This window comes from Aphelocoma coerulescens, chromosome 1 (genome assembly GCF_041296385.1).
Source record: "Aphelocoma coerulescens isolate FSJ_1873_10779 chromosome 1, UR_Acoe_1.0, whole genome shotgun sequence".
NCBI classification, from domain to species: domain Eukaryota; kingdom Metazoa; phylum Chordata; class Aves; order Passeriformes; family Corvidae; genus Aphelocoma; species Aphelocoma coerulescens.
The window spans coordinates 9176740-9202867 of NC_091013.1; the positions used below are offsets into that span (position 1 = coordinate 9176740).

General features: G+C 35.7%; 1 protein-coding gene across 1 annotated transcript in view; it reads left to right on the forward strand.

The window, feature by feature from the left end:
* Nucleotides 1-26128, forward strand: part of CFAP47 (cilia and flagella associated protein 47) — a 277703-nt gene that overhangs the window by 222036 nt on the left and 29539 nt on the right. The window contains exons 58-60 of the mRNA XM_069031242.1: nt 16863-17022; nt 17663-17754; nt 21817-21969. Of these exons, the coding sequence (XP_068887343.1) occupies nt 16863-17022; nt 17663-17754; nt 21817-21969 (405 nt within the window). The remainder of the gene's footprint in view (nt 1-16862; nt 17023-17662; nt 17755-21816; nt 21970-26128) is intronic.

A 26128-nucleotide genomic window follows, 5' to 3' on the forward strand; every position in this document is an offset into this window, starting at 1 on the left:
ACTGGTGAATGAATGTTCTTTTGTTCATATACTGAGTTTTTCTAGAACTTTTTTTGTCAAATGTTTTCATTGATTTTTTTTTCTTTTAGTCAATGAAAAATGGGTCTCAAGTATAAGACAGAAGCTAAGAGAAAGTAAAATTATATATCCATATATATATTTTTATATAGTATGCATTCACTAGTTAAGCAACAATTTTTACCCACAGTGGTAACAGAATTCTCAATATAGTGGCACACACTTTAAAGTCACTGAACCATTAAGGTTTTTCTTTTAATCAGGATTTGGCTCGCACAACATTGTGTACTTCAGCTTGATTTTAAAGGTCTTATTTCCCAAGTGTTAAGCTTTTTACATATCTATGATGGTCCCTGCTCTGACCTTTTTCTTCCTCATTCCAAATAGCATCAAATGTTCTTAGAAATCCAGGCTCCAGTGCAGTGTGAGGGGTCACTGGGCAGAGGTATTTAGAAGATAAGGATAAGACTTTTTTGCAAACCCTTGGTACTCTCTGTAACTGCTGTGAACAACAGGATGTGCCTGGAGTCTCTTTTGGAATTCAGTGCAATGTAGCACAGACCCAGGTGTGTTACACAAGAGTGTCTCTTTTTTTATCTCTTATTTCTCTAAAACCCAATTACACAAGTCAAATTTATACAATCAAATCATCCCATAATTGTCCTGCCAAACCATTAACCTGCTTCTACACATTTTCCACAGCTCTATGAATTCTTTTGTCTACCTTCTCTACTCAAGAGTTCTACAACCCTTCAACAGATACATATTTCTGTTGCTGTCTGAAAATGTTGAGTTTCTGAAATTCTGAAGTTTTGAAGTTCTGAAGTTCTTAAATTGCATGAAATCTCAATCTGAATTGCAGTCAGCAAGGAATTTAAAGGAAAGCAGTGTGGGGGGGTTAATTTTATCTTTTTTATTTTAGTCACAAAGTTGTCAGGACTAGTTATTTGACTTGGTTAGGAAAGCTGTCAGAGTGTGCTGGGCATGCAGATGTGGATTTTCTCTTGGTGAAGTCTGTGTTGTCTGTACAGTTTAGCAATGTACATGATAGCTAGATCCAACATTTTTTACAAGTAGCAGAAAAGATCCTGCTGAATAAGGAGGTTTAACATTTAAGCGGGTCTGCGTTCTCTCCCTTAGACATCCCATAATAAATTTTATCACAGTTAAATCATATGTTTGGCTTTGTGGTAGGGTATGTGCTTAATTGAAATATTAGCTGCTAGCAGTTGGATTCACAAGTCAGATTATTCATTAGAGGGAAAGATGCATTTGGTTTGTTCAGTTCTTGGCTCAGTAGCATATTTGAATCTGTTGAATTTCAGGTAGGTAAGACAATCCCCAGATAGCAAAGAATTTAAATTTAAACATCTGCCTCACTTGCACTGTAATTACAGGAAATGTAAATGTGTATTTTAGTCATGTGTTCTAACTGCTGTGGTGTCAATGGAGGTGGGATTATTTGTGTGGCTAATTGTTTTGAAAAATACTATAGTATGTCATTAATCTATATGTTCACCTCAAAATCATATACTTCTCCTTGCCTATAAGATATACCCAGGATCAATAATGCTGTAGCTCCAGTTCTTGCCAGATGGGGTCTTTAAAGCTGTTCTCTGAAAGGAGGGAATAATTTAATTAAAATGAACATCATATCCTTCGTACTCTGCTGCTTTCATTCTTCCCTAGATATTTTGTAATACTAATACTAAGATTAAAAAATTATTCAAAATATTTTTTTATGGGAAAGATAATGAATTTTTCACATTCTCATTAAAAATTGATATCTTCCAGTTACCAGGGGGAATTTGGATTCCCTGATTCACTTTTCTGTCACAAAGCCTGAATGATTAGGCAGGGCCTGTGTTGATTTGATAAAGGCATTGGGATTGTACCTGCCTGGGTGTATTTGCAAAAAAGAATGCATATCACCAGTACCTCTCTTCTCTTTATGTAAGTCTCAGCAAAAATTTATTTATCTTTCTCTTCTACCTTTTATGATGCACACAGGATCTTACTTTCAGCTTTTACAATATTTATGTGAAATCCTTCCTGTTTACCTGAAGATGAGGTTGATACATTCAGTCACCAACATTAGTAACAATCTTGCATCTTACAATAATATTTAGGTTTAAGCAATATTTATTTCTTTAACTGAATCACTGATACCAAGCTCAAAAAACCCACCCAGGCCCCAAACCAACAAAAGGAAAAGAGAATGTGGGCACTCCTGCTGTGTCTGCTGTGTATGAAAGACAAGGATGTGCTGTAACTGTAACCCAGACTTTGCCTTTATTTCAATGTGATGTTTATTCTTTATTTCCATGTGATGCCCATAAGTCAAAGTATGGAAGTCAACAGAGGGGATTTTGGTGTTAAGTACAGAACATCATTTGTGTATTCTTAGCAGAATGCAGAACCAGGACTTATATTGCAAATAGCTGAAAAGTGTTTGAATCGTGACCTTTACTATAACAAGGAGTAATACCTCACAGCCATTGAAGCATGCAGCACAAAATTCTTCATTGTACATCAAAGTTTATGTTAACAATGGACATAAGATGCTTTATTACACTCTAGTCACTTGGTCTAGTATCATCTTCTGCTGAGTGGAGGCAAATTAAGCTTACTTTGCACAGTAACAGCATCTTTTGAGATGACAAAACATTCAAAGGGTCGTGAGAGCATTGGAAGAGTGTTTTACTTTCTCAGACTCCTCTTGCTAGGACATTATTTATACCATGTGGTAGTCTATGTTCAAGGATTTGGCTCTTTTTACTGTTAATAAGGTGCATTAGGTAAAACCTGTGTTTTCAAAAATAGTTAAAACCTTTGAAATTTATTTACTTATTATTTATTTACCTGAACCTTAAATACTTTCCGCATTCACGATAATTTTATTTTCACAAATCTTCTCTTACTTGAGAGAAGGAATTTAGCATTTTATTCCTTTTAAATCAGGGAAACAGAGGTACAGGTGTAATAAACGTTTTCCCTATTAAAGCCATGGTCATTTCAAAACAAAACCCAGAGGCTTGAAAGATGAGCAGATCCTCTTTTCTCATAATCATTTGGTGAAGCATTGGGAAAACAATTTTCATACAAAGTCCAAAAGGAGACTTAAAATGAAAACTATCCCAGGCAACCATCAAGAAGTCTGTGAAACTTTGCGATGTGACTGTTTCTTTTATCTCTAAATTAGAACTATTAACTGCCTCTTTAGGGTGTTAAATTCAGTCTAGTTAACATGAGAGGATTTTTGTAACAGATGAACTTAAGGAATGCAAACCATGTTTTTTGATGGCCTTGTTTGCCTGCTTGTGTTACAAGAATGTTTTGTACACTGAGATGGAAACTAGTATTGCAACAATTTCTGGTGTTGAATTGTCTTTTATCTGATTGCTTCGCAAGCACTGAAAATCCCTTATAAATTAAGTAATTTTCTTCTTCAGAAAGATATTAAGATAAAACAAAGATTATATGCCCATAAAGATTGATATCTATTAATTACAGTGGGCCCTGCCTTTTACACAATGCATGCCAGTAATGTCAGCTGATCCCTGAGGTTTGTTGCCTTTTTTTATTACCTCTGCTACATACAACCAGCAGAAGCCACAACCTGAATTGCATGCTGTCCTCTTAGGGGCTGTTCCAATTTCTTTTTTTCGAGCCATTGTATACAATTTTCTCTTTTCCATTAAAGAGGAAAATAAGAATTTGATTGCTGAAAAGAACTGGTATTCAGACCTGTGTGAACAACACATTTTCTACATGCACAAACAAGCAAATCAGTTTTATCACACATAATAGCACATGACACTACACAATATAATGTCTTGTCAGTAGCTGTTGAGGAAATTTTGGATAATCCTTATCTTTCCAGCTTACTTTACATCTCTTCAGATATAAAATCACAAGCTGTATCCTATTAATCTTTTCTTTTTACTGATATATCCCTTTTCCAAATCAAGAATTAATTTTTATGTTTTCTTTCTTTGATCTACAAATTTACCCAGTTCTCCCAACTCTGAATGAAGTGCAAATGCCTTTTTTCCTGCTTTCTGGTACCTCTACTTTTTGGTACCAATCTTAGTGATTGAAGAAATACAAGGAGGTTTTTTCAGACTTCTTGAAGCCTATTTACTTCTAGAGTTTCTCCATTTGGTATACAATGTTGATTAGCCTGGGTTGCCTTCTGCAGTTGTTGTTCATCTCTGCAATTACAAGCATGTTTAAATGATTCAAGATGACAGTGAGAGATCCAGTGATGCCAAATTACTTAGCTGACCAAGGAGAATTTTGGTGGCAATTCATTTGTTTTACCTCTCTAAAAACCAGAACATTGGTGATGAAGCACTGTCACAGAAAAAAGCAGGGACTGAAAACAAGTCAGTGTTATTCAGTAGACAAATTAAAAGTGAAACCCGTTTTTAACAATGGGCTTAATTAACTCTCAGAACAATTCTCAGTGAAACATGGAGGATTCACTATCACTGACAAGTTTTAAATCAAGTAGCTGTGTTTTTTTTCTAATTAAATTCTGTTGTTCAAGAAGAGTTATCGAGACTGAACCTTGATTTTTTTCAAATGAGTTCTGAGAAATCCTATGTGTTTAAGTCAAGTTAGGTGATCATAATGACTGGAATGTTTAGCAGTGAAAAAATGAAAAAAAGATCTCTGCAGAGTTGTGGGTAAGTAAGTATGACTTAAACATGCTTTTATTAGTAGAACCCAAAATGGCAAAAATACTTTGAAGTTTCTGAATCAACATTTTAAGAATTTCCACTATATTATTTTTCTTACTCTTTTACTACATCAGGATGAAAAAAGGGTCAAGAAGTCAAGTACCATCAACAAATACAAACTGTACAAGCTTTCCTTTCTTCACCATTGCAGCCTCTAAAGAATCAACATTTTAAGTTTTTTGGTCATTATTCTATATACAAATGGAAGATATCTAAAAATGAAATTAAATTTTGACATCAAATATATTCAATCAGAAAAAACTATAGATTTGTAGGAAAATGAACTACTATTTTTTAACTCTTTTTTTCCACTCTTCTCCAGCTCCTTGCTGCTGTGTATCAGAAAATAAACTTTTAATTTTTTTTCCTTTAGGTTGATACCAAATGACAGTTTGAAAAGATCTGTTCCTTGTCATCTTTACACACAGCAATTTTTTTCCTCTGCCTTTTTTTTCAGTTGGCACTTTTGACAGACAGCTATTGGGAAATGCATTTGTCCCTACATTTGTTCAGTGTTTGACTGCAAATCACTTATGCCTTGAGCTGCTTTAGAGACTAAACCATATGGAGAGAAAAAATGTCTTAGATTTGAAGGCTGGCAGCTTCTTGTTTTGACAGATTTAAAATGGATTATCTTGATTGATGAAGTTACTTGCATGAAAATTTTCATTCCCAGTTATCTCACCACAAGTTATTGTCAGTGGAAGTTACAGTTATAGACCTAAAATGTCTCCTTTCTATTCCAGAAAGGTATTGTAGTCTTATCTATGGCTGTATTTTAACTAAGTTTTAGGAAATAATCAGAAATGATCGGTTTTCTTCCTTTCTGAATCAAAAGTCATCTGGTCCCTTACTGGGAACTCAAACAGTTTGTGCAAAAAATAAGTAAAAGCTAAATTTTAGACATTTGTTTTGCATTTCATGTGAAAATGAAGTAGTCATCTTGCCTCCTGAATTGTGGCTGATTGTGTGTGATTTCCATTTCTGGATCCCCACAGAGGTTTGGGATCTGCAGCAGCTGCCCCTGTTTGGAAACACTGCAGCTCCCAATTACCATTGAGTCATCCAAAACCTGTCTTCTGTGTCAGTATGATTCAGAATTATCCTGAAACTGTCAAGTTATTTGGGTCCTTGATCCCTTCCAGAATATCTTAATATTAAGTCCCACTTTTAGCTTCATTTTGTTTTTTAATCTAGTTCATTTCCTATCTGTCTACTGCTAAGCATTTTGTTCTTTTTCTCGAGGTCCTCAAGCATATCCCCCTATATTAATCTCTGAATTCCAGGGGTCACCAGCTCATATATTTATTGGATTTTTGGAATAATGATTACAGTTTGCTCTAAATTACAGCTACAGGGGTGATTTTAACCTTGTTCACACAACAGGAATTAACACACAGTCCCCAGCCATGAACTGCTAATTGTCCTTATGGCTGAAAACTTATGCTACATTTCAACTACCCCTCAGGGAACTAGGAGAATTTTAATAATTATCATATTAACCACAGAAATTCAAGGGGATAAAATATTATGATGCCTGAATGAAGTCTTAATGAAATTTAAATATGATCTGTAACTATACCTGAGTCTGGCGGGTGAGTAGCTATGTGTCACATCCACCGATCCAACAACTCCCAGATCTTTGTAGTGGGGTTAAAATATTTCTGGATATTTATAAACTGATGTGTCCTAACATGGTATAATGATTGAGTAGCAGGGATATACATAACCAGCATGTGAGATCACACTGACAATAAAAGATGATATTGTGTAGACATGTGGATTTCAGAGTATGAAAAAATGGATTCTGTCGGAAATTGTTACTTGTTAAAAAAAGAACAAGTCAGTGTGAGTTACCAGTTTGTCCATAAAAATCAAAAATGTCTCTGAAGTAGAAAGGCACTTGACAGCTCAACAGAGTTTCTTGCTAGAGAATATTGCTCATGGTTTTTTTTCTGTACTTCCCCTAGGGACAAATTATTGTTCTATGATAGTCTTGATAAACTCTGGAGCAGGTTTTGCATGTCAATGAGAGCAGTCAGAACATAAGAAGTATTCTATAAATTGTCATCCTAGAGATATGATTGCTGGCCTCTGTATGAGGCCACTGCAGTCAAGTCAGTACTCATTCCTAAAAATAAGATAAAATCCAACAGCAGTGACATCCAGGCTGTTGTTTGACTACATCTTCTCCTGACCAAGGAAGTAATCAAAATGACACCCTAACAAATACAAAAAAAAAAGGTCTTTTTCTGCTCTCAGGGATTTTCATTTCCTACATAAATTTTTATGAATTGATGAGTCCTGCGACCTTGTTTTCAGAGCACATGATTTTTATCTTTTCTTTTTCACTTCCATAGAACACAGGAAACATCTTGAACCCGTAGCTGGCATTAGGATGTGGTAGCCAGTTAACCCCCAATTCTGCGATGCCACGTTCCCCCTGTTCCCTGCCCTAGCCATGGCCTCTCCCTCGGTTTCTCCCTGTTGGCTCCTGTACCCCAACCCTGCCCAGGGACCGCCCCTGGGCCCCTGACAAAAACTACACTGTGCCCAGAGCACGAGGTCTCTCTCTCTGCCTCTGAGGGCGCTGGGACAAGATGTGAATAAAGCCATCCCAAACCCTCCTGAGAGACCCCTCTCTGCCTTCTTTACCACCACTGCCCTGTAACCCTGCTGGCTGCCGGAGCCACATCGCGGGGCTGTCCGAAATGGGCTCCGGGATGTGACCAATTGCACGGCCCAGGGAAACGCCCGCTGTGCTCTCAGGGAGCTGCAGCCTGCTGGGCAGAGTCCAGCTGGTACCACATTAGAAGGAGAAGAATGCTTGGTTTAAGTACCAAGTAGTCTGTTGCTGTTGTTGTTATGTCTTAGGCTATTTCTGTGTGGAGTCCACATTCCCTGAAGGCATCGGCTCCAGCTAAGCCCCAATTGCTTCAGTTACATTGCAGCAATATCTGGGCTGACCTTTGAAGATTTTACCTATAAGGACAAAGACAAAGAACTCTATCTGAAAAGCTGTGAACAGGAGAAAAGTTTCATTTAAGGGGCCAACTTTTAGAATAGTTAAAGACTGAACCTGCAGCTCTAAAAACCGGTGCTCTGCCTAAGGATTTTTAATGCAATATAAAATTTTCTTTTGTATTTTATTTGCTCTTGTGCTTTGTAGGTAGGAGCTTGACTATATATTCCCATTTAAGTCTGATTTCTTTTATTTTCAAGTGGAATAATAAGTGTAACTAATTTCTTCAGAATTTTGGAATCTGGAGATTACCTGCTGACACGTGTCATGGTTTAACATTGAGGCTGGCATTGCCTCATGTTGGGTTTTAGGATGTCAAGCACAAAACAGAGTGGGTCAAGAGGATACGTAAGTGGAGCAAGAAAAAAATACTTGCCTAATTTGATAGGCTAAGAAAAAGTTACTGTTAGTCCACTTACAATCATACTATTGTTCTTAGCTATGAAATACATGTAGCATATTGTGAGTTCTGTCATTCACAGAACCACTGTTTTATGACACAAGTCAAATTAATGGGAAAACGTTACTTTTAAAGAGGGATTCCTCTTACCATCTTTATCTATTTTCTTGAGCACTAAGAAACCTAAAAAGAGAAAAACTGCAGAGGTCAATTCTGCTTTACTACAGAAACTTGTAAACCTCACATGATGAAGACTGTACTTACCAGGGTTATGAAAATGGTAACTCGAGATATATAGATATATAGATATATAGATATATAGATATATAGATATATAGATATGACTGACAGTTACACTGTTTCCCGTTACTGTCAAGCAGTACAGTTTTTGGTTGTATGTAACAAGTAGAAGGATGTAACAGCACTGGTGTCCTTAGTGATTTCACAACACTTTGCAGATTTTGACTAAAATCTGCCATAGCTTCAGAACTTGACTGTGCTTTCAGAGATCAGACTAAGAGATACATATATCCATGAAGTTTAAAATGAAAGTAAAACCACATCTGTCAAAAGTAATCAGACATTTGACATATGTCAGAAATTCAATTACAACTGAACTGAAGCAATTACAGTTTCCTTTCAGCCATGAACTCAAGACACTTTTGTGTATGTTCCAATCTAGAAAAAGATTAAGAAATAGGGAAACTGTCATAGTCTTAATTTACTTTCTAGTACTTTATCTTAGGGTAACGTGAACTTTTCTTAAGAGAAAGGACAATGTTTGGTGGTGTTTTTTGTGTCTGGGCACTAAATTGAAAATCACACTTGTTTAAGAAGCATATGCCATTTCTTGTGTGGCTCTTGCATTTTCAAAATATTTTCGTGGTTATTTTCTACTTTGTTGAGATTTTAGGCAGGTTGTACTGGTAGAGTGTTTTGTTATACACACATTGTGTAACTAACTCACTGTAGCAGAGGGGCAGAGAGGTTGAGTGGGTGTAGTTTTTCTTTTCCAAAATAGAGAATGTAAGATCCTATTTTTAAAAAAATATGGCCATCCATCCCTCCATTTAGCTCAGCACTCTCCATCCACACTGAGTTTCTGGTCTTTCTTCTATATAACTACTTATCAATTAATCTCTCTTGAGACTCCAAGTGTACTTAAAAGTGTGCATAACCAAAATGACTATTTAGCTAAGGAAAGGAAAATTGACCTAATTGAGTAACTGAGTTTTTACTTTTCTGTTGTTTAATGTGTCACAAATAGAATCACTGAGAGGAGAGGTGTAGTATTGCATCTTTTACATTGCTGATTTCGAAGAGGTTTTGCATCTTTGGCTTTGAATTTTGCTTCCTGCTTTCAGTGAGTCTGGATCTAGGAGATTACTATGTTGCAGACCTTTAGATTTTGGATTCCAGGATGATCTACAGAATTTTATCAGCATAAAGTTGTAATCAGGAAAATAAGGATGATAAACAATTTTTAAATGTATGAACTGGTCAAAGGAGGTTGAGGTAGACCTACCATCTGTCAGATTATTGGGGGAAAAAAGTAGATTTGGAAGGAAAAAGCAAGAGAAATGGCTGTGAAGTTTTAGAACAACTGTTGGACCATAGGATAAATAGAAAACTTACTACTTTCATTCCTGATTATTCTTCACTCCTTACTCTTATCTATTTGCCATTGCCTGTGCCAAATGACTTTAATATAATAGTCTGGCCTCCTCCACACATTCTGCTCTCTCTCTCTGCCGTAGCTTCATTTTGCAAGTTACTGTCTATGCCTGTTACCCTTTTGCTGGTTCCTCAGGTGCTTTGTTTGTTCATTTTTCCATCCCTATTGCTGAACTATTCCCTGTCTTTACAATGATTTTCCTTCTCTGACATTTGCCTCAGTTTGCTCTGTAGTGCTCGGTTCAGCCTTGCTTCTTTGGTGTTCTCATATCCTTCATATGGATGTGTCTTTCCTGATGTGCTACCTGACTGGATTTCTGTAAAATGAACCCCAAGCCCATCACCCCAGCACCTCTGAAGGGAAATTGCAAAGCTATCCCATGGTGTCAAGGCAAATACATAAGCAGAAATGTAAAATGTAATTGAATGTGGCACCTGTATGAATGTTGGTCCATTTTTTTTTGTTTGTTTTTTATACAGCTCTTTAATACCTACCCAAAGCTGCAGGTACCAGGGTTTCAGAGAAAAGAAGGATGATTTGTGATTAAATCAGTTTAGGATTTTACATGATTTGTATATTACTGCAGAAGATTATTAGATCAAAATTTATAATCAGATGTGATAAGGAAGTGATATTTGGAGTTAAAAAACATTGTTTATTCTCTATAAGAGAATGTGATTTTCTTGTTCTGTTACATGTATTTTAAGTTTTCTCAGAGGTAAAGATCTTAAGTATAATTTTGCTTGCTTTGGTTATCACCAGAGAAGTGAATTACTGTACTTAGCAACATTTTTTCCTCACTGTGCTTAGCCATTGTAAGCAGAGTTGTTACTGCACTTCAAGAATAAATAAATAAATAAAAATAGATGTTTCTGTCAAAACATTTTGTTTTTTACTGAAACTGCACTGTAAGCTATTAGTTAGAGAAGGATAATTTTATAAATGGAAAGAAAACCTTATACTTGGCCTTTTAGACATGCTTCATTTAAAAACAAAATAAATTGCATTAAATGAAACAACATATTTAATTACTGAGCCCTGTTCTCAATCCATTTATTTTCATCTAAATAGCAAACGTTTAACTTGTATCCATTATTTTGTACCAGAAAGAAATTATTCTAAATGAAATCTCTTAATTAAATAATCCAGAAAAGCTCTGCCAGGAGTATGCAAAATTGTATTAACACAAGATCCATAAAATGTGAACAAATCTTATAAACATGCTCTAATACATTTTATTGTGTGCGTATGGTAGTGACGTTGTGAAGCCTTTATTTGTGCCATTTCTTTCTTAAAGCAACTTTTAAAGTTTTAACCAGTCATTTGTGAAATTGTTTATTAGCATCTGAACTGCATATTCATGACTTAACTTTACAACTAAGTAATTCGTCAACTCAGAGGGATTTTATTATTCTGTATAGGTACCAAAAAGGAGGGTGCAAAAAGGATGGAAAAAGGCTCTTTTCAGTGGTGCCCAATGACAGGCAACACGGAAATTCTCATCTGAGCAAAGGGAATGCTTTTTTTACTGTGAGGGTGATCTGGAATCTGTTTACTGGAACAGGTTGCCCAGAAAAAAATTACAGAGTCTCCATCCTTGGAGATATCCAAAGCCTTTTTGGACATGGTTCCAAGTAGGTGACTCTGCTTGGAGAGGGGTGTTGGGCCATTTGTCTGTCAGAGGTCCCTTCCAACTTCAAGTCTTCTGCGATTTTGTGAGGCTGCCAGAGGAAAGGGAAAACACAACTCTACCTCTTGGTGTAAGTATCCATAACTCATGAAGCAGAGAGTCCTGTAGAAATGCAATCATTGTGGACCATCTGAAAAAGGAACCTCTCTTGCATCCCACCTACCTAAATGAACTTTACTGAAGGAAGGGAAATGGTGATGTAAATATTAAAACATAGGATGAGACTAATTCAATTTTTGGCATTTTGCATGGTCATTTTTATTAGTTCTTTTACTTTTTTGTATAGGGCTTGAAATAACTTGCAGTGCATTAAGTTCCATTGTATTCATCCCAGGTAAGATGCAAATAGGAGTGTCCTGCTTATTTGCCTTTAACTGTACCCAAAATCTAATTGTTACATCAGGGTGATCTCTTGTTCTGCCTTCGTGCTTTCCCTTTGAAGGGTGCACTGTTTTTGATGTCACCTGCAATTCACTGAGAAAAGTATCTGTGTCTGGTTTTGCAAACAAGGATTTATTTTATATGAATTCTTAAAAACAGAAACAGACAAACCCTAGTGACCTGTCATGACTTCAGAATTGCAGAATCACAGAACTGTTTACGCAGTAAGGAACCACTTGAGATAATCTTGTCCATCCAACCTCTCCATGGCTCAAGCAGGGTCATCTCCACCAGGTTGTCCAGGACCATGTCCAGTGAAGTTTTGAATATCTCCACAGATGGATGCTGTTGGTTGTTGTGTGGTGACTGCAAATTCAGAAAATTTTATTTACATTTACTTACTGAGACTGAATAATTATAATACTGATGTAGCAAAACTAACACAGGCTGCTACTCTCACAGTTTTTTTTAATTAGAATCCATAACAAGGGATTGTGCTCATGTTTTAATGAAAGGGAATAAAAAATTCAAGCAGCCTCATTGGAAGCATAAAAAAAAAAGATGCAAACAAAAACCCACCCTTCCTAAGACTTAAGGCAGAAATGTTGTCTGTTCTTTATTAAACTCTTGAGATTTTGCAGTGAAACACTTCTGGGAGAGCTGCTATAAAAGATCTTAGTTTTCATGTGACCCAGGATTTTATCTCTTATAGCAGATGAAAATAAATTAAGAATACCTAGGCCTGACTTTTTTTTATGCATTTCAGACACTGGTGTGCTGGCAATATCTCACTCTTTACTATCTGATATCAATTATCCTTTTGTGGATGAGTTCCTTGAGAAGGAATTAGCAGTAATTCCCCAGCAGCAGCTGCTGTGTATGAATATTTTGGAGGTTGCCCTTTCCAGATTCTGAGGATAATAGGAGAAAACAGACTTAATTATACTGGGTTGACATTTACATGGCCAGTACTAATTTTAGCAGAGCTGTTTGTGGGTTTAATCAAAATGATGCTATAGTAATTTTAATGGAGAAACTATCAAGAAAACAAACAAACAAATAAAAGTGTCCCCTCCTAAATGATTTTCCATGAGACTTTAACAAGATATTCTGAGCTCTGTCTCATCTCTCTTTTTCAATTAAAGGAGACTGAACTGAGTGCTCTTCTCTGGGTAAAATCAATGGGAGGCACTCAGATGCTACAGAATTAAGAGCAGTGCATCAAGGAGATGCTCTTCAATGTTTAGAAAATCACTCTCAAAGCACTTTACTAACATGAAAAATACATGGCTTTAGGTGAAAGTTCAATGGGAGGATGACATATTGCAGATTATTTTGTTCCTTGCCATCACAATTTTACCACCGTGGCACTGCCTGGTATATTTGCTCTTAACATTTTTCTAATCTACTGTAGAGGCAAAAAGTGCATCTTTGCCCATCTGTATTTATTCCAAATAACATCCCATCTATGGGCATCCACTGCTTCTTTAATTCTAGCTGTTACAGTGCTGAGCTTTCTAGGGCTGACACAGAAATTACACAGAGCTCAACCACAGTGTAGTGTCCCAAAGAATTGAGGCCATTAATTTGAAATACACTAATTTTGATTTATTATCTAATGCAGTTCTGAGTTCTAGGCTCAGTGCCTGAGGAATCTTTAATAGAATCAGTGTTTTCCAGCAGTGTTCTCCAGCAGCCTCTGGGGAGGCTTGAGGCAAGACTTAACAAAAGGTTACCTAAAAATGAAATAAAAATGAAATGAGAAAGGATGCAGAGCTCCACACATTTCTTTGTAAGGCAGCTGACTCGAATTGCAGCCCTTGGTTTAAATCAGATGCCTTCAGTCTTTAAAGGGTCAGCTGATCTCACTCTGCTAACTTTAACTGTTTCCTAATGTGCTGTAGGACAGTGGAAAAGAAGCGAGGTATTATCAAAATCTGGCCCAAATCTTTTTGCCAAATGTGATATACCCCTGTTCAGAAAAGGGGCTTGCTGTGGATTTCTTAAACAGAATTTGTGGATACTCATTGCAGGATAAATACTGCAATACAAAGACAAGGGATCAGCCATTGCTATTAGTTTTTGGTGTCCCTGGCAGAGTACTTGAGGTCCCTAGGCAAATAAGAGCAACTTGCTTGGCAACACTGATTTTTATTAAAGTTGTACACAGAGCTATTTTCTGCGTGCTAGCACAAATTCTCTAAATGGCAAAGAAAAAAATAAAAAATTATTTTTGCAGTTAGGCCTATTTTATCTATCTTATTAACTAGCCAAAGTCATAATGAAATAAATCTGTATTAGCAGTTAATGATCAGTTGGTTAGTTGACAGCTACAGGCAAGTCTGATGATATAAAAATTACCATTATTATGAACATATTCTATTAATATTTTTTATTAAAAATGTGAATACAATCTGTTTCAATGGCAATATTATAAAATTTTTCTTTTCATGATCTTTAATAACCAATTTTCTGCCAGAATGACCCAGAATGCTATCATATGGATTCTGTATTAAAATTTATATTAAAAAAATCAAGGGATTCTGTCCTGTAACAGGCATAATTAAGCTACAGTTCAGAATATATATGTAATGCATATAACTACTTATAAATTTATAAGTTTATAAACTTATATAAATTTACAGTCTGTTCTATTTGCCATCTGTTAAAAGCTTTGCAAATGAAACTTAAGGATGTGCTGTAATGGTTTTACAAAGTGTTTACATTATTTTGGTATGCATGTATGTGTTGATTCAAGGCAATCTAATTGCAAATATATCCTGAAGTATATGTTTTAAAGATACTGCAGGCCTTTGTCATAACTACACCAGAGTAAGCCCAAAGTGGGCAAATCCCAGCAGAAAGCTGACTCTTCTCTCACTGGGGGAGAATAGTGTGTCAGTGCTGTAGTGGGCTTCTGATCCAGAGGGATGGATCTCAGTTCAGATGTCTTCAGGAGTATTGCAGCTATGTCTGCCATGATCTTAGTTATTTCAGATACTGGATTAAAAACGAGTTGCTAATTTTGAATGATTTTTACTTTGACCACCTGATTGCCAACAATATGTGTATATATAGTATATCTTTTAAATTTGGGTATGGATTTGATAGCTAATGCCTCAAAGATCTAAAGAAAAGTCTTAAATCTTTATCAAAATAAAAAAAAAAAAGAAAGATAGTTTATTTTTTTTCATTTAGATATTAAAATCTTAATGGATTTTTAATGAGGATATTTTCAGCTGTTTAATGATAAAAAACTTTTCAAGTAATTATTTCAAAAGGCAAATTGCTCTTACTCTGGTGAACTTCTACAAATACACAAGAAGTAAGCATTTACAAGTGCAAAGCAGTTGGTTAATTTTCATAATTAGTATATTTTAGTATATAATTTCTTACATGCAGAAATTCAGGTATATTTAGATAAGGATTTCCTACTGCTTTTCACATTCATAATAAAGGGAGGCAGTGGTCTATATTTGATGTCCTGAGACCTTTTTAACCAGTAGAGGTAGAAATCCTGCTGAGTTGTGTGGTTTTAAATATTCCCAACTCTCCTAATTTAAGATTGATTTTTCAATCTGAATTTGGTTAATTTGTTTTAATTTGTGTTTCTAGTGAAAAGCTTAACACCTGTAGACTTTATACTTAAATGCTAGTAGAGAATTGGTGTAGATGAGGAGTCCTGACTCTTGTTCTGTGTTTTGGAGAGCTGTTTTTCAAACCCTTCTCTCCTTCCCTGATGTGACTTGAACTTTTTTTTATTTCTGGCCATTCCTTATTCCTGTCTGACATAATTTTACTCAGTCTCCCTACACTTCCATCTTCATTGCCAACCTTCTGTGCATCCACCTTTTTTTCCATTTTGTCCTTCCCAAGACTGCATTATAATTATCCTACCCTGGACTCTGCTACAGCTTTCAGCACTGAGGTCTTTACCCTCAAGGAGGTTAGGCTGTAGGAAGATGACATTTGGAGCACCACGTAAAGTTTCCCTGCTGATGCTTTTTGAGCACGAAGCCACCTGTGGTCATCAGAAGCAATCCCCAGGAGGGTGCTGCATGTCCCGGGCAGGGTGACTCCAGCAGATCCAGTCATTCTCAGGGAGTGATACCCATAGACCTGTGTCAGCTTGTATTCTTTGTAGAAAGTGTGAAATATATCACAAAAATTGATTCAAAGCCTAATGTAGAAGTAGTTACTCATAACGAAGAGCATTTTCTGCAGATAGAATTAAAGCTGCAACCCTAACCTTGAGGTGTCATTTCCTGCAAATTCCAAGAATTCTTTTCAAACAAAGAACTTTATAGTGAAAAGACTGATTTACTTCTTATACTCAGTGTAATCTTCTGATAACTTTATTTCTGAAATGGCTGAGGTAGATGTTCTGACACTTGGGAGACTGGCAAGCCACTGGAAAAAGGCAATTAAAGATTCAAAGTATCAGGCTACCTTCATTACAGACAGCATAAGTTTATTTTGGTTTTTTTTTTAAACAACAAAATTAATCAGATGAAAAATCATACAGAAAAGGCATGGTTTCTATAATAATAATGAAGATTCTGTAATAAATATAGTTGTCTTGAATGTGAGCAATTGTTTTTGGATTGATATTTTTTATGCAGTATTACTCACAGATGTAATCCACAGCTGAAGAAACATGACTTAGGCCCTAGAAAAACATGGGATTGATATACATATGTTACACATGATCTCTGAATATTAAATGTGGGACATTCACTTAATTGTGGTTTTGTTTTGGGTTTTTTTTAGCAAAGACAGGGTAAAATGGAATTTTTTTTTCAGGGAAAACCATACACTGTGATAAAAAGTTGAACAGTGATTAAAAAGGAAAAAGGGAAATATATGAGCAAAATGATAGAAATAATTTTGAAAACTTTAAAAACACTACAACAATCTGTTCCATCTTGCAGGAATCCGATTAGGTCCAAAAGAAAAACTGGAAATCCCTGTCTTATTCATACCAGCTGAAATGAAAATTTATAAAACTCAGGTGGCAATTCATGTAATGAGAGAAAATGGTGAAAACTGGCCTTATGAGGTTACTGCTGAATCAAATACAGACTTAACCAGGTAATTTATTCTAATAGAAAAGGAAAAAGTAGTTGAGGCTACTCGATTCTATCATCATTTATCTCATTGGCTGTTCATGGGTAGCTCCCAAGGGCAGTTCAGTGTCTGATTTTGAGGATAGTGGGTATCCATCAAAAGCTTTTAATGTACCCTGCGAAGTATGCAGGTTCAGGGTAAGATTTCTGGGTTTTTCCATACCTACCTCTTCTCACTTTAAATAAAGAAAACGTAAAGTACTGACTGCTGGTGCAGTTACGGATATTGAGCAAATGAAAGCTCTTAGGTACCTCTGTTTTTCAATATATTTGGGATAATAAGGATTCTCATCCCTGATATTTTTATGTAATCCATAAACTGCAGAAATTTTATCTCCGTGTAAACATAACCTGACAGAATGCAAATCAGGCCAAATGTTTTCAGATCAATAATATTTGAATACACTAAGTGGATCTAAGTTATAGCTGATAGAATTTGTAGCTGATACATTTAGTTGGATTTTATTTCATCTTTTTCTCAGATATGGTTAGCATTACAGCATACAATAGGATAGAGTCTAACCTTTTCAACAACTCTTAAGTCTAGATTACTTTGGAAACAGAATTTTTAGCAATATATCTTAATGATACTCTTATTTTTCTAGAAATCTTACTGTAGCAGAGAACAGGGAAACTCAGGGAATACTCTGGATCTATCCAATTCATGGAATGCCTGAAGCACCACAGCAGAAATCAGGTAGGTAATGACGGAGAAAAGCTTGAGCAATATATTTAAGAAAATTAAATAGTCATTTATATTCTCACCTGCTTGATTGCAAGAATTTGCAGCAATTCTTGGCTATATCTTAAAAAAAAGATAAAATCAAGTATTAAAACTAAAATATTTTCCCACTTCCAAAGTAAATCTAGATCATGACTTTGATCTTACTGTGGATAAAAGGAGTTGGGGCAGCTGGAAATATTAAGGCCTGTGCCCTTCAGTGTGCCAAGTAATCCTGAGTTTGAGAACTGAAGGGGAGCTGAACAAAGGACTGACTCAAAGGTAGAATTCTTCTTGCATACCCAGAGCACCCTTCTGGAGAGTCTGCAGGGTGCAAAATACTGGAGTAGATGTTTGCTGCTTCTCTCAGCCTTGCATTTCATGTCTAACTCAAAACCAGAATATAAAGTAGTGTGAATAGCAGTAAGTTTTCCCCTTGCTCCTGAGAAGTAAACTTGCATTAAAAGATGAGTGACATTCTGGGAGGTTTCTTGCTTATTTTGGGGATAGTAAATGCTTATATATTTGACCATCTGTATTTTCAAGGTGTGATATAATTCCAGAGCTATGAAACAGGAAGTTGTGAACAGCTTTTTAAATCTATAACCCTGAAACTACAGCTCAGTGTGTAGATGTGGGACCAATTTTATACCAGCATGTCCTTTCAGCTTACCTTTTGTTGACTGAATAAGTGAATATAATACCTTTCTACATTAAATGTATTAAGATACAGGAACAATTTCTGGAAAAACATAGAAATAGATATTTGTACTGTCATTAATTTATATTGCTTAAGGACTCTACTTGTAGACAAATGCCAATGATGTGGTATTAATTAGAGCTTTCATCTCTTTAATGTGCACTTTAATACCTTAAGGAATGAAACAGAATATTATCGTGTAATCAACTGTTGCCCAAAATGATGGCTTTAATGAGTCTCATTAGCATTAAAACTATGTATATTAATGTGGAGGTTTGTTGTGTTATTTAAAGCTGTTGTGTAATTCACTGGCACTCTTCAAGATAAATCTCACTTTTATTGGGCTTTTGCTTTCACTGAAATCACAGAATCATTAAGGTTGGAAAAGACCTAAGATCGAGTCCAACCATTAACCAGCACCTCTATGTTACCACTAAACCATGTCCCTAAGCACCACATCTGTGTGGTTTCTGAACATTTTTAGGTATGATGATTCCCCCAGGTCTCTGGGTACCTTGTTCCATCACCTGGCCACCCTTTCCATGAAGGAATTTTTCTCTATATCTGATCTAAACCTCCCTTAGCACAACATGAAGCCATTTCCTCTTGTCCTGTCTCTTGTTACTTGGGAGAAGAGATTGACCCACACCTGGTTTCACCCTCCTTCCAGGTGGTTCTAGAGATGGAGATGGTCTCTCCTGAACCTTTTCTCCAGGCTAAACACCCCCAGCTCCCTCAATCAGTCTTCGTAGGACTTAATCTTAAGACCCTTCACCAGCTTTGTTGCCCTTCTCTGGACTTGCTCCAGGACCTCAATGTCCTTCCTGAACTGAGGGGCCCAGAACTGGACACAGCACCCGAGGTGTGGCCTCACCAGTGCCCAGTACAGGGGGACAGTCACTGCCCTGGTCCTGCTGGCCACACTACTGCTGATACTGGCCAGGTGCCATTGGCCTACTTGGCTCCCTGGGCACACCTGGGCTCATTTTCAGGCTATTTTTCACCAACATCCCCAGGTTCTTTTCCACCAGGCAGCTTCTCAGCCATTCTTGCCCAAGCCTCGGGCATTACCTGGGGTTGTTGTGACCCAAGTGCAGGGCCCAATACTTTCTGTATAAGTTATGAATTAAAATGTTTAGCATTCATGAATTGCTTAAGTGACATCACTTCTGTATATGATCAGAAACTTACATGCTATCAACTCTTAAGTAATGTAAAATTTCTAAGTGCTTTTTTAAAACAGCAAAACTAAATTATAGCATATTTATAACTATGTTATCCATTAGTTTATAGTCAATAAATGTTTGTAATACATAAGAAAGCATTGCATTAATTTTGAATGCATATTGTTCTTTGGGCATCAGCATGTTATGTAGGGCTAATATTTTTTTCCAAGGAAATTCTAGGTCTTTCAAAAATGTCCCAGTAAACAGAAATATGTATTTGTGTGTTTATCGAATTTTCCATTCCAACCTTGATTCCGAAAGCCTATGGTTTTCAGTTATAAATGGGCATTTTAAAAATCTATGTGGTAAGGTATGAATCCAAAGCAGGCAATAACAGAAAATCTACTTAAAAATATTTTAAATAATGATCAGAACATTATTGTCATCTCTTTTAATGCAGACATTTATTAAAATTGCCTGGAGGCTACAAGCTACTATGTCAAAACCCAAAGCTGCTTTGCTGGTATATTAGGGAGTTCATCTTTGTGTCATTCTTATTTGCATCTTAATATACTTAAATTTCTAGAAGCCACTTGGCTTTCTATCTCATGAGACCAATTAAAATGCTCAGTGGTCATAACCCATGTAGTACATGTTAAGTAGATGATAACTTGGCTATCTTATAAGAGTGATTACAAATGGAGAATCATCCGGGATATTCTTTTAATTCTTGTAGAGTGTAGAGTCAAAGAAGCATACAGCAATTTAAATTAGAGGGGACCACTGGAGGTCATCTAGCCTAAGCACCTGCTCAAGGGCAGCTTGCTCAGAGATTTTTCCAATCAAATCCTAGATATGTCTGACTTTTATTTGTAAATATTACTTAGCCATTTAGGTAAAATCAGTTCTGGTAGTAAGATGAGCCGTGGAATAGAAAAGGACACAATGTGCACACAGTAATCTGAAACATTTGGTAAACTAGTGGAATACAGTGAATTTAATCTATTCTTAAATATAACGTCATACATTCAGAAAAAAGCATGTGTTTTTAACTATTTCAGTAACTCTCCTTCATGGAAATTCTTTTGAGAGAGCTCTAGAAATTGCTTACACCCTGTTAAACAGGGAAAGACCAAGGGAGAAAGGAAATTACCTGAACTTGATGTGGAATTAGCTATTTTCCAGAGTAATGGTAGTGAATCAAGTTCCAGAACTGAAAGCTGAAGCTAAATTAACATGATACTGAAAAAAGATTTAATTGCTCTTTTTATAAACACTTTATATATATGGTATTATATGGTTCTTTATGGTATGGTTCCAAATTATTGATCATTAATTCCTGATGTTAAGTTCAGAGTTAATTTTTAAAGAAATATTGAATGTAACTGATGAAGATTATTTTTTAACTTGAAACTGAAAAGTATGTGATCAGCTATTCTTTTTCATGTTGGTTCCCAGACCTCTAGGAAGTTCTAGGTCTTTTCTTCGGGAAAACATATTTTTTTCAGTGCTTTTGTGTAATTTTCTCCTTTTTCTGTGCCAATAAATACTGAAAGAACCAGAAAAAATAACTGTTGAAATAAGCTTTATAAAAACCAGTGTATAAGCTAAAACCTAACAACTTTGTAATGAAAAAGACATATTTTGGAAGCAGTAAATTAAAATCACTTAGTGAATTGAAAGAAGTTCTATGATGCTTCAAACAGAAGAATGCTTTTCATTCTGGCATATTTCTATTAAAGCCGTAGTTTGAACAACAGTACTCTTAAACTAAGAAATCAAAGAGTAACAATTCTTTCATTTAGTTGTAAAATCCTTTTATTTTTTTGATTTGTTTCAGTCTTCCTTTCTTACTGGCATGTTTCAAACTATGGCATAATTCCTATTAGCAGTTGAACGTAAATGAAGATACATTTTATGATTAAAGATAAGAGAGAAATTTGCAAGTGCTGTTGGGAACCAACTGAACAGATTTTTGTTTGCTTAGCAATATTTTCTACTACTGCATCACAACAGAACAATAGAAAGTTAAGGATGGGAAAAGCTTTTATTTGTCTTGCTCCTTACTGGAATTCTGTCTTTCTCTAAGCACATTTAACTCCTATGTTTAATTGCTTTGTTAAAATCAAGATACCAGCACTTTGCAAATAAGATATGTTTGCTTTTCTGTAGTTGTGATACGTTGTCAAGCCAGGCAGAGATTAGAGCAGAGAGTAGAGCTGCTGCTGATTGGTGTAGTGCCTGGTGAAACTGCTCTGCCTGATGCAGGGAATTCTGCCATGGTCAATATGGATGAGTCGTCCAACACCCCAGAAGTCATCGATGGTAAGAATAGTTTTGATATCATACTATTTTAGGAACATTTCAAATAAGTTAAGTACTTCACCAAATGTGCAGCTCTGCCATGACAAGGGGTGAGGTTTAGGCAGATTGTCCCAGTCCATATTTTTACCATCTTTCAGGAACAGGTATTTGTTTAACTTTGTCTGCAGCTATATGATCCTATGAACTTGAACCTTCCTTTTTTTAAATTTGTCCTGGATGTGAGGCTTGCATGCACACAATCTCTCCTTTACAAGAGAGCCTGCACAAAGCTTTCAGTTAGAAAAAATATGTCTGTGTAAGCATTGCCAGGAAACATTTATCTGCAGGTTTGCAAGATGCATTCCCATCAGAAGGCCAATATTGGTATCAGAAGGGATTGAAGAAGGAGGACTTTTTGAAAGAAGTGACAAAGCTTTGTAAAAGGATAGCTTTCACTTACTGTTAATCTGCTGAGAACACAGTGAAAATCAATTTATTCAGATACAGCAGCTTTTCAAAATACACCTCTCCTTGAAACAGAATGGTACAACATATAATAGTAAGGAAAGAATTCTTGTTACTGCTGTATCACCAGTATTTCTGTTATCAGTCATAGTCACTACAGCAAATTTGAAAATTGTGCACCTTGGAAAATTAACATTTCATTTTGGATTCAAAGTCATCCTCCTTTTTAAGAAAAATGTTATTTAAAAATTATGACACTTCACATGAGTCAGACTGATGTGTGTTTAACATAGCTCTAAATGAGGGAAAGGATTTTACCTGTACTCTGACTTTGTTCAAGGTGGTAAAAGATGAGTCTACAGATGTTGCCATAATTGCAGTCTATCAGGTAATCAGTTGGAGAGACAGACAAGCTTGGGTTTTGTGTCCCACTTCTGCCATTTACAGTCTGTTCCAACAGAGGCTTTGCAGGAATACCATGTTACAGAAAATGTCCTGCCAAATAACTGGGAAAAAGTGAATAGCTGTAAAAGGTAAATCAAGATGCATTACATCCTTCCTAGAAGGCCAATTCTCATGCAAACGTACTCATGCTGTGCACACTGATCAATATATTCTCATATCAGCAATTATGGTCCAGATCTTTAAAGAGATTTTTTTGAAAGCTTTTAAAATAGGAGGAGATCTGAAGTTGAACTGTTAACAAGAGCTTGCACAGCATATACTTACTGATTAGCTAATATTCATAATTACTTATTTAAACTTTATATTTATATATATATATATATATATATATGGATGTATTTATATAAACTCATAATGCGGTGCCAAAGATAACTTATTGTCTGGGCATATTATCATCTTACACTCCCATATTACAAAGTGGTAGTGGCAAATCCAGTAAAGCAAAAATATGTGAAGTTGTCAGTGTACATTCTTTCCTCTGGAGAACTGTAAATACCATTATAAAACTTTGTTCAGCCTTTTGAGAACAGATGTCTATCAAGATAAAAAAGGACTTTTTTTTTTTATTATAGAGTAACAGATTTAGCTCGTTACTGGCTGGTCATATATGAATGGGCTGCCTTAATCACACCTGGGCTATTTCCCTCCAAAATGGTGGCATCTGAATTGACAAGAAAAATGTGCACTGAGCAAGCTGAGGCAGCATTTTGAAAGTCTTGCAGATTCATGATGTCTAGTACTTGTTTTATTCATAGGAATAATTTATTAACACTGGCTTCTGCTACAAGACATTGATTTGGGGAATTGCATCTTTTTAAGCAAGAAGTCTGGTAATGAAATGCTTTACACCATAGGTAGTAAAATCATTTATAACACTGTGCTTTTCTTAGTTTTCAATGACATTTTAATGCCATTATTGATAGATGAATTTGAGGCCTGTTAGGAAGCAAATTTAATGGTACTATCTGAGCTTTCTGCAGTCTACCAGTAATAACATAAATAAAAGCCTAAACCTTTAAGATAACAGTCTGGCATGCTGTTCTTCATTTTTTTTCCCTTTAGAAAGAGTGATTCATCAAAGTGCATGATGTGTAGTAAGCAGTTTTTACATTCAAGGATAAATGATGATAATTACTGGCAGATCAGATTTAAACAGCTAATACTGTGCTTCAGTATCTAAATTATTTGGACAAGTATAAAGTCTTATAAAGTGAAAAATCTTCAAGCATATCTTTTACATAAAAAATGCAATTTCATCCAATACAGAGGAGTGCATTTGACACAGGAAACTACTATAATTTCTTAAGAAAGAGGCTGCAATCTAAATGCTGTCTATCTCCAATGACAGTTTCTTGTTCAGAAGTCAGCAAAGTTCCAGGGATCAAATAATGAAAGCTTAATATTTTAGCCATAGCAAATATAGTATGGCCCTTTTTAAAAATAATTTTCAGTTGCATATTTTCAATGCATATTTTCACCTTAAATGTATTTTTCATCTGTTTTCTTACATATGGCTCTAAAGATATCTTTTTCACTAAAGGAAATTTAAGAGCTGAGATTCATCCAAACAAGTGTGAAGTTTGCTATTTTTTAGTTTAAGTATTCAGTGGGGAATAAAAACATATTTAATTTTCCACAATCTTCTAAAAAAAAATCACAAATCAGTTATGGAAGTTTGACTGACATTCACAACTCTGTGTGTTTGTAGTGGTCCTTTGTAACCTTGCGCTTTCAATTGCTTCAGTTTATTTCATAAGTCAGCCATGAGGGCTGAGTCTTTCTCATTAACTTCCCTCATCTTTATTAATTCATTGGTCTCCTCACAGCACAAAGGCTGGTCTTAGCTCCTTGCTCCTGAGTTCTTATTTCTGGGAAGGTTTCATGACAGTTACCTTTGAGGGGAATAGTGCTGCCCTGATTCTGTAGGGTGGCACAGGTACCAGGTTGGTTTATGTTATGAGCAAGTTTTACAGCCATTCTGAACTCAGACTAAGCAGATGGACAGTTCAACTGCACCTGAGAGTGAAATAACATTTTCCAGATATGCTAAACTGTAATGTACATTGGCATACATTATACAAAGTGTATCTGTACCCTTTGTTTCACTGTTTATAAAACCTTTATAGCAATTGTCTAATATTCCTGAAACTCATCAGAATATACAAAAGGCTCTATTTTCTTTTATTTCATTAAAGCAGCTCTTTGAAACAGGCAAAGAATAAAAACACATCCCAACACACATTAAAAAGCTGTTGTCCATCTCCAGCAGGATTTTATGTTAGCCAGTGGTATGGATTGCACTAAATTCCCATTTAATGTGATGGATCTGGATCAGGAGGCTCACCTTTAAGATAGAAGGTCAATCAAATTGCATATGACCAAAGAAATCTTGGGAGACAAGATATTTTTATAGACTTGATCTCTCATCCAGAGATGTTAATGTAATTGCTGATAAAGTGTAGCAGGTTAATATTGAAAGCAATATGAAGAGGATAATAATGATGAAGATGGCCCTCTATCCTACTTAAGCCATCTCTGTATTGTCAGAATAATTGTGGCATTATTTTTGAAATAAGCCCTGAGGATGAGAAAATTATAGCTATATAAATTAGATTTTCTTCCTATGCAAGAAATAGGAGAAAGGATAACACAGTGTTTGTTTTGGATTAAGAGCTGATGAAAGCAGTGATCAATGGCAAAATGAAACTGTTGACAAGGGGGTGAACCAACAATTGAAACACTTTGTTATGGATTATTACTTTGTTGTTAGGGGTGACAAGTGACGGAAAACAGGGAACAAGTAGAAGTCAAAGAATAGAGCATCAGAGCAGAACTGAAAGTCTTAGATGGATTATGTCTTCAGCTACATAATTTTTGTTTACATCTGGCTGTTTGTTTCTTTATTTATGAGTGAAACATGGGAGAGATTTGATGTATTGTTTATTTTCATTATTGAACTGAAATAATGCCAGGCATTTTAATGAAGAAGGTCAAATAGTTCTTCTTGATATGCAAGGCTATCAGTGGGTCCATTAAAAAAGAGAAAAAATATAGCACAATTTTTTATCTCATAAGTAAACCCTCCTACTGCCATTCCTTAACTAGAACAATAACAACAAATAGCGACAAAAAAAGAAAAGAACTCGTAAATTGTGAGCAGTTGGGAACTGCTTTTATGAACATTAGTCACTCATTTCTCTTTCCTTGCCATTTTATAAAATGCTAAAATCTGTAAGCCTTAGGAATGAGA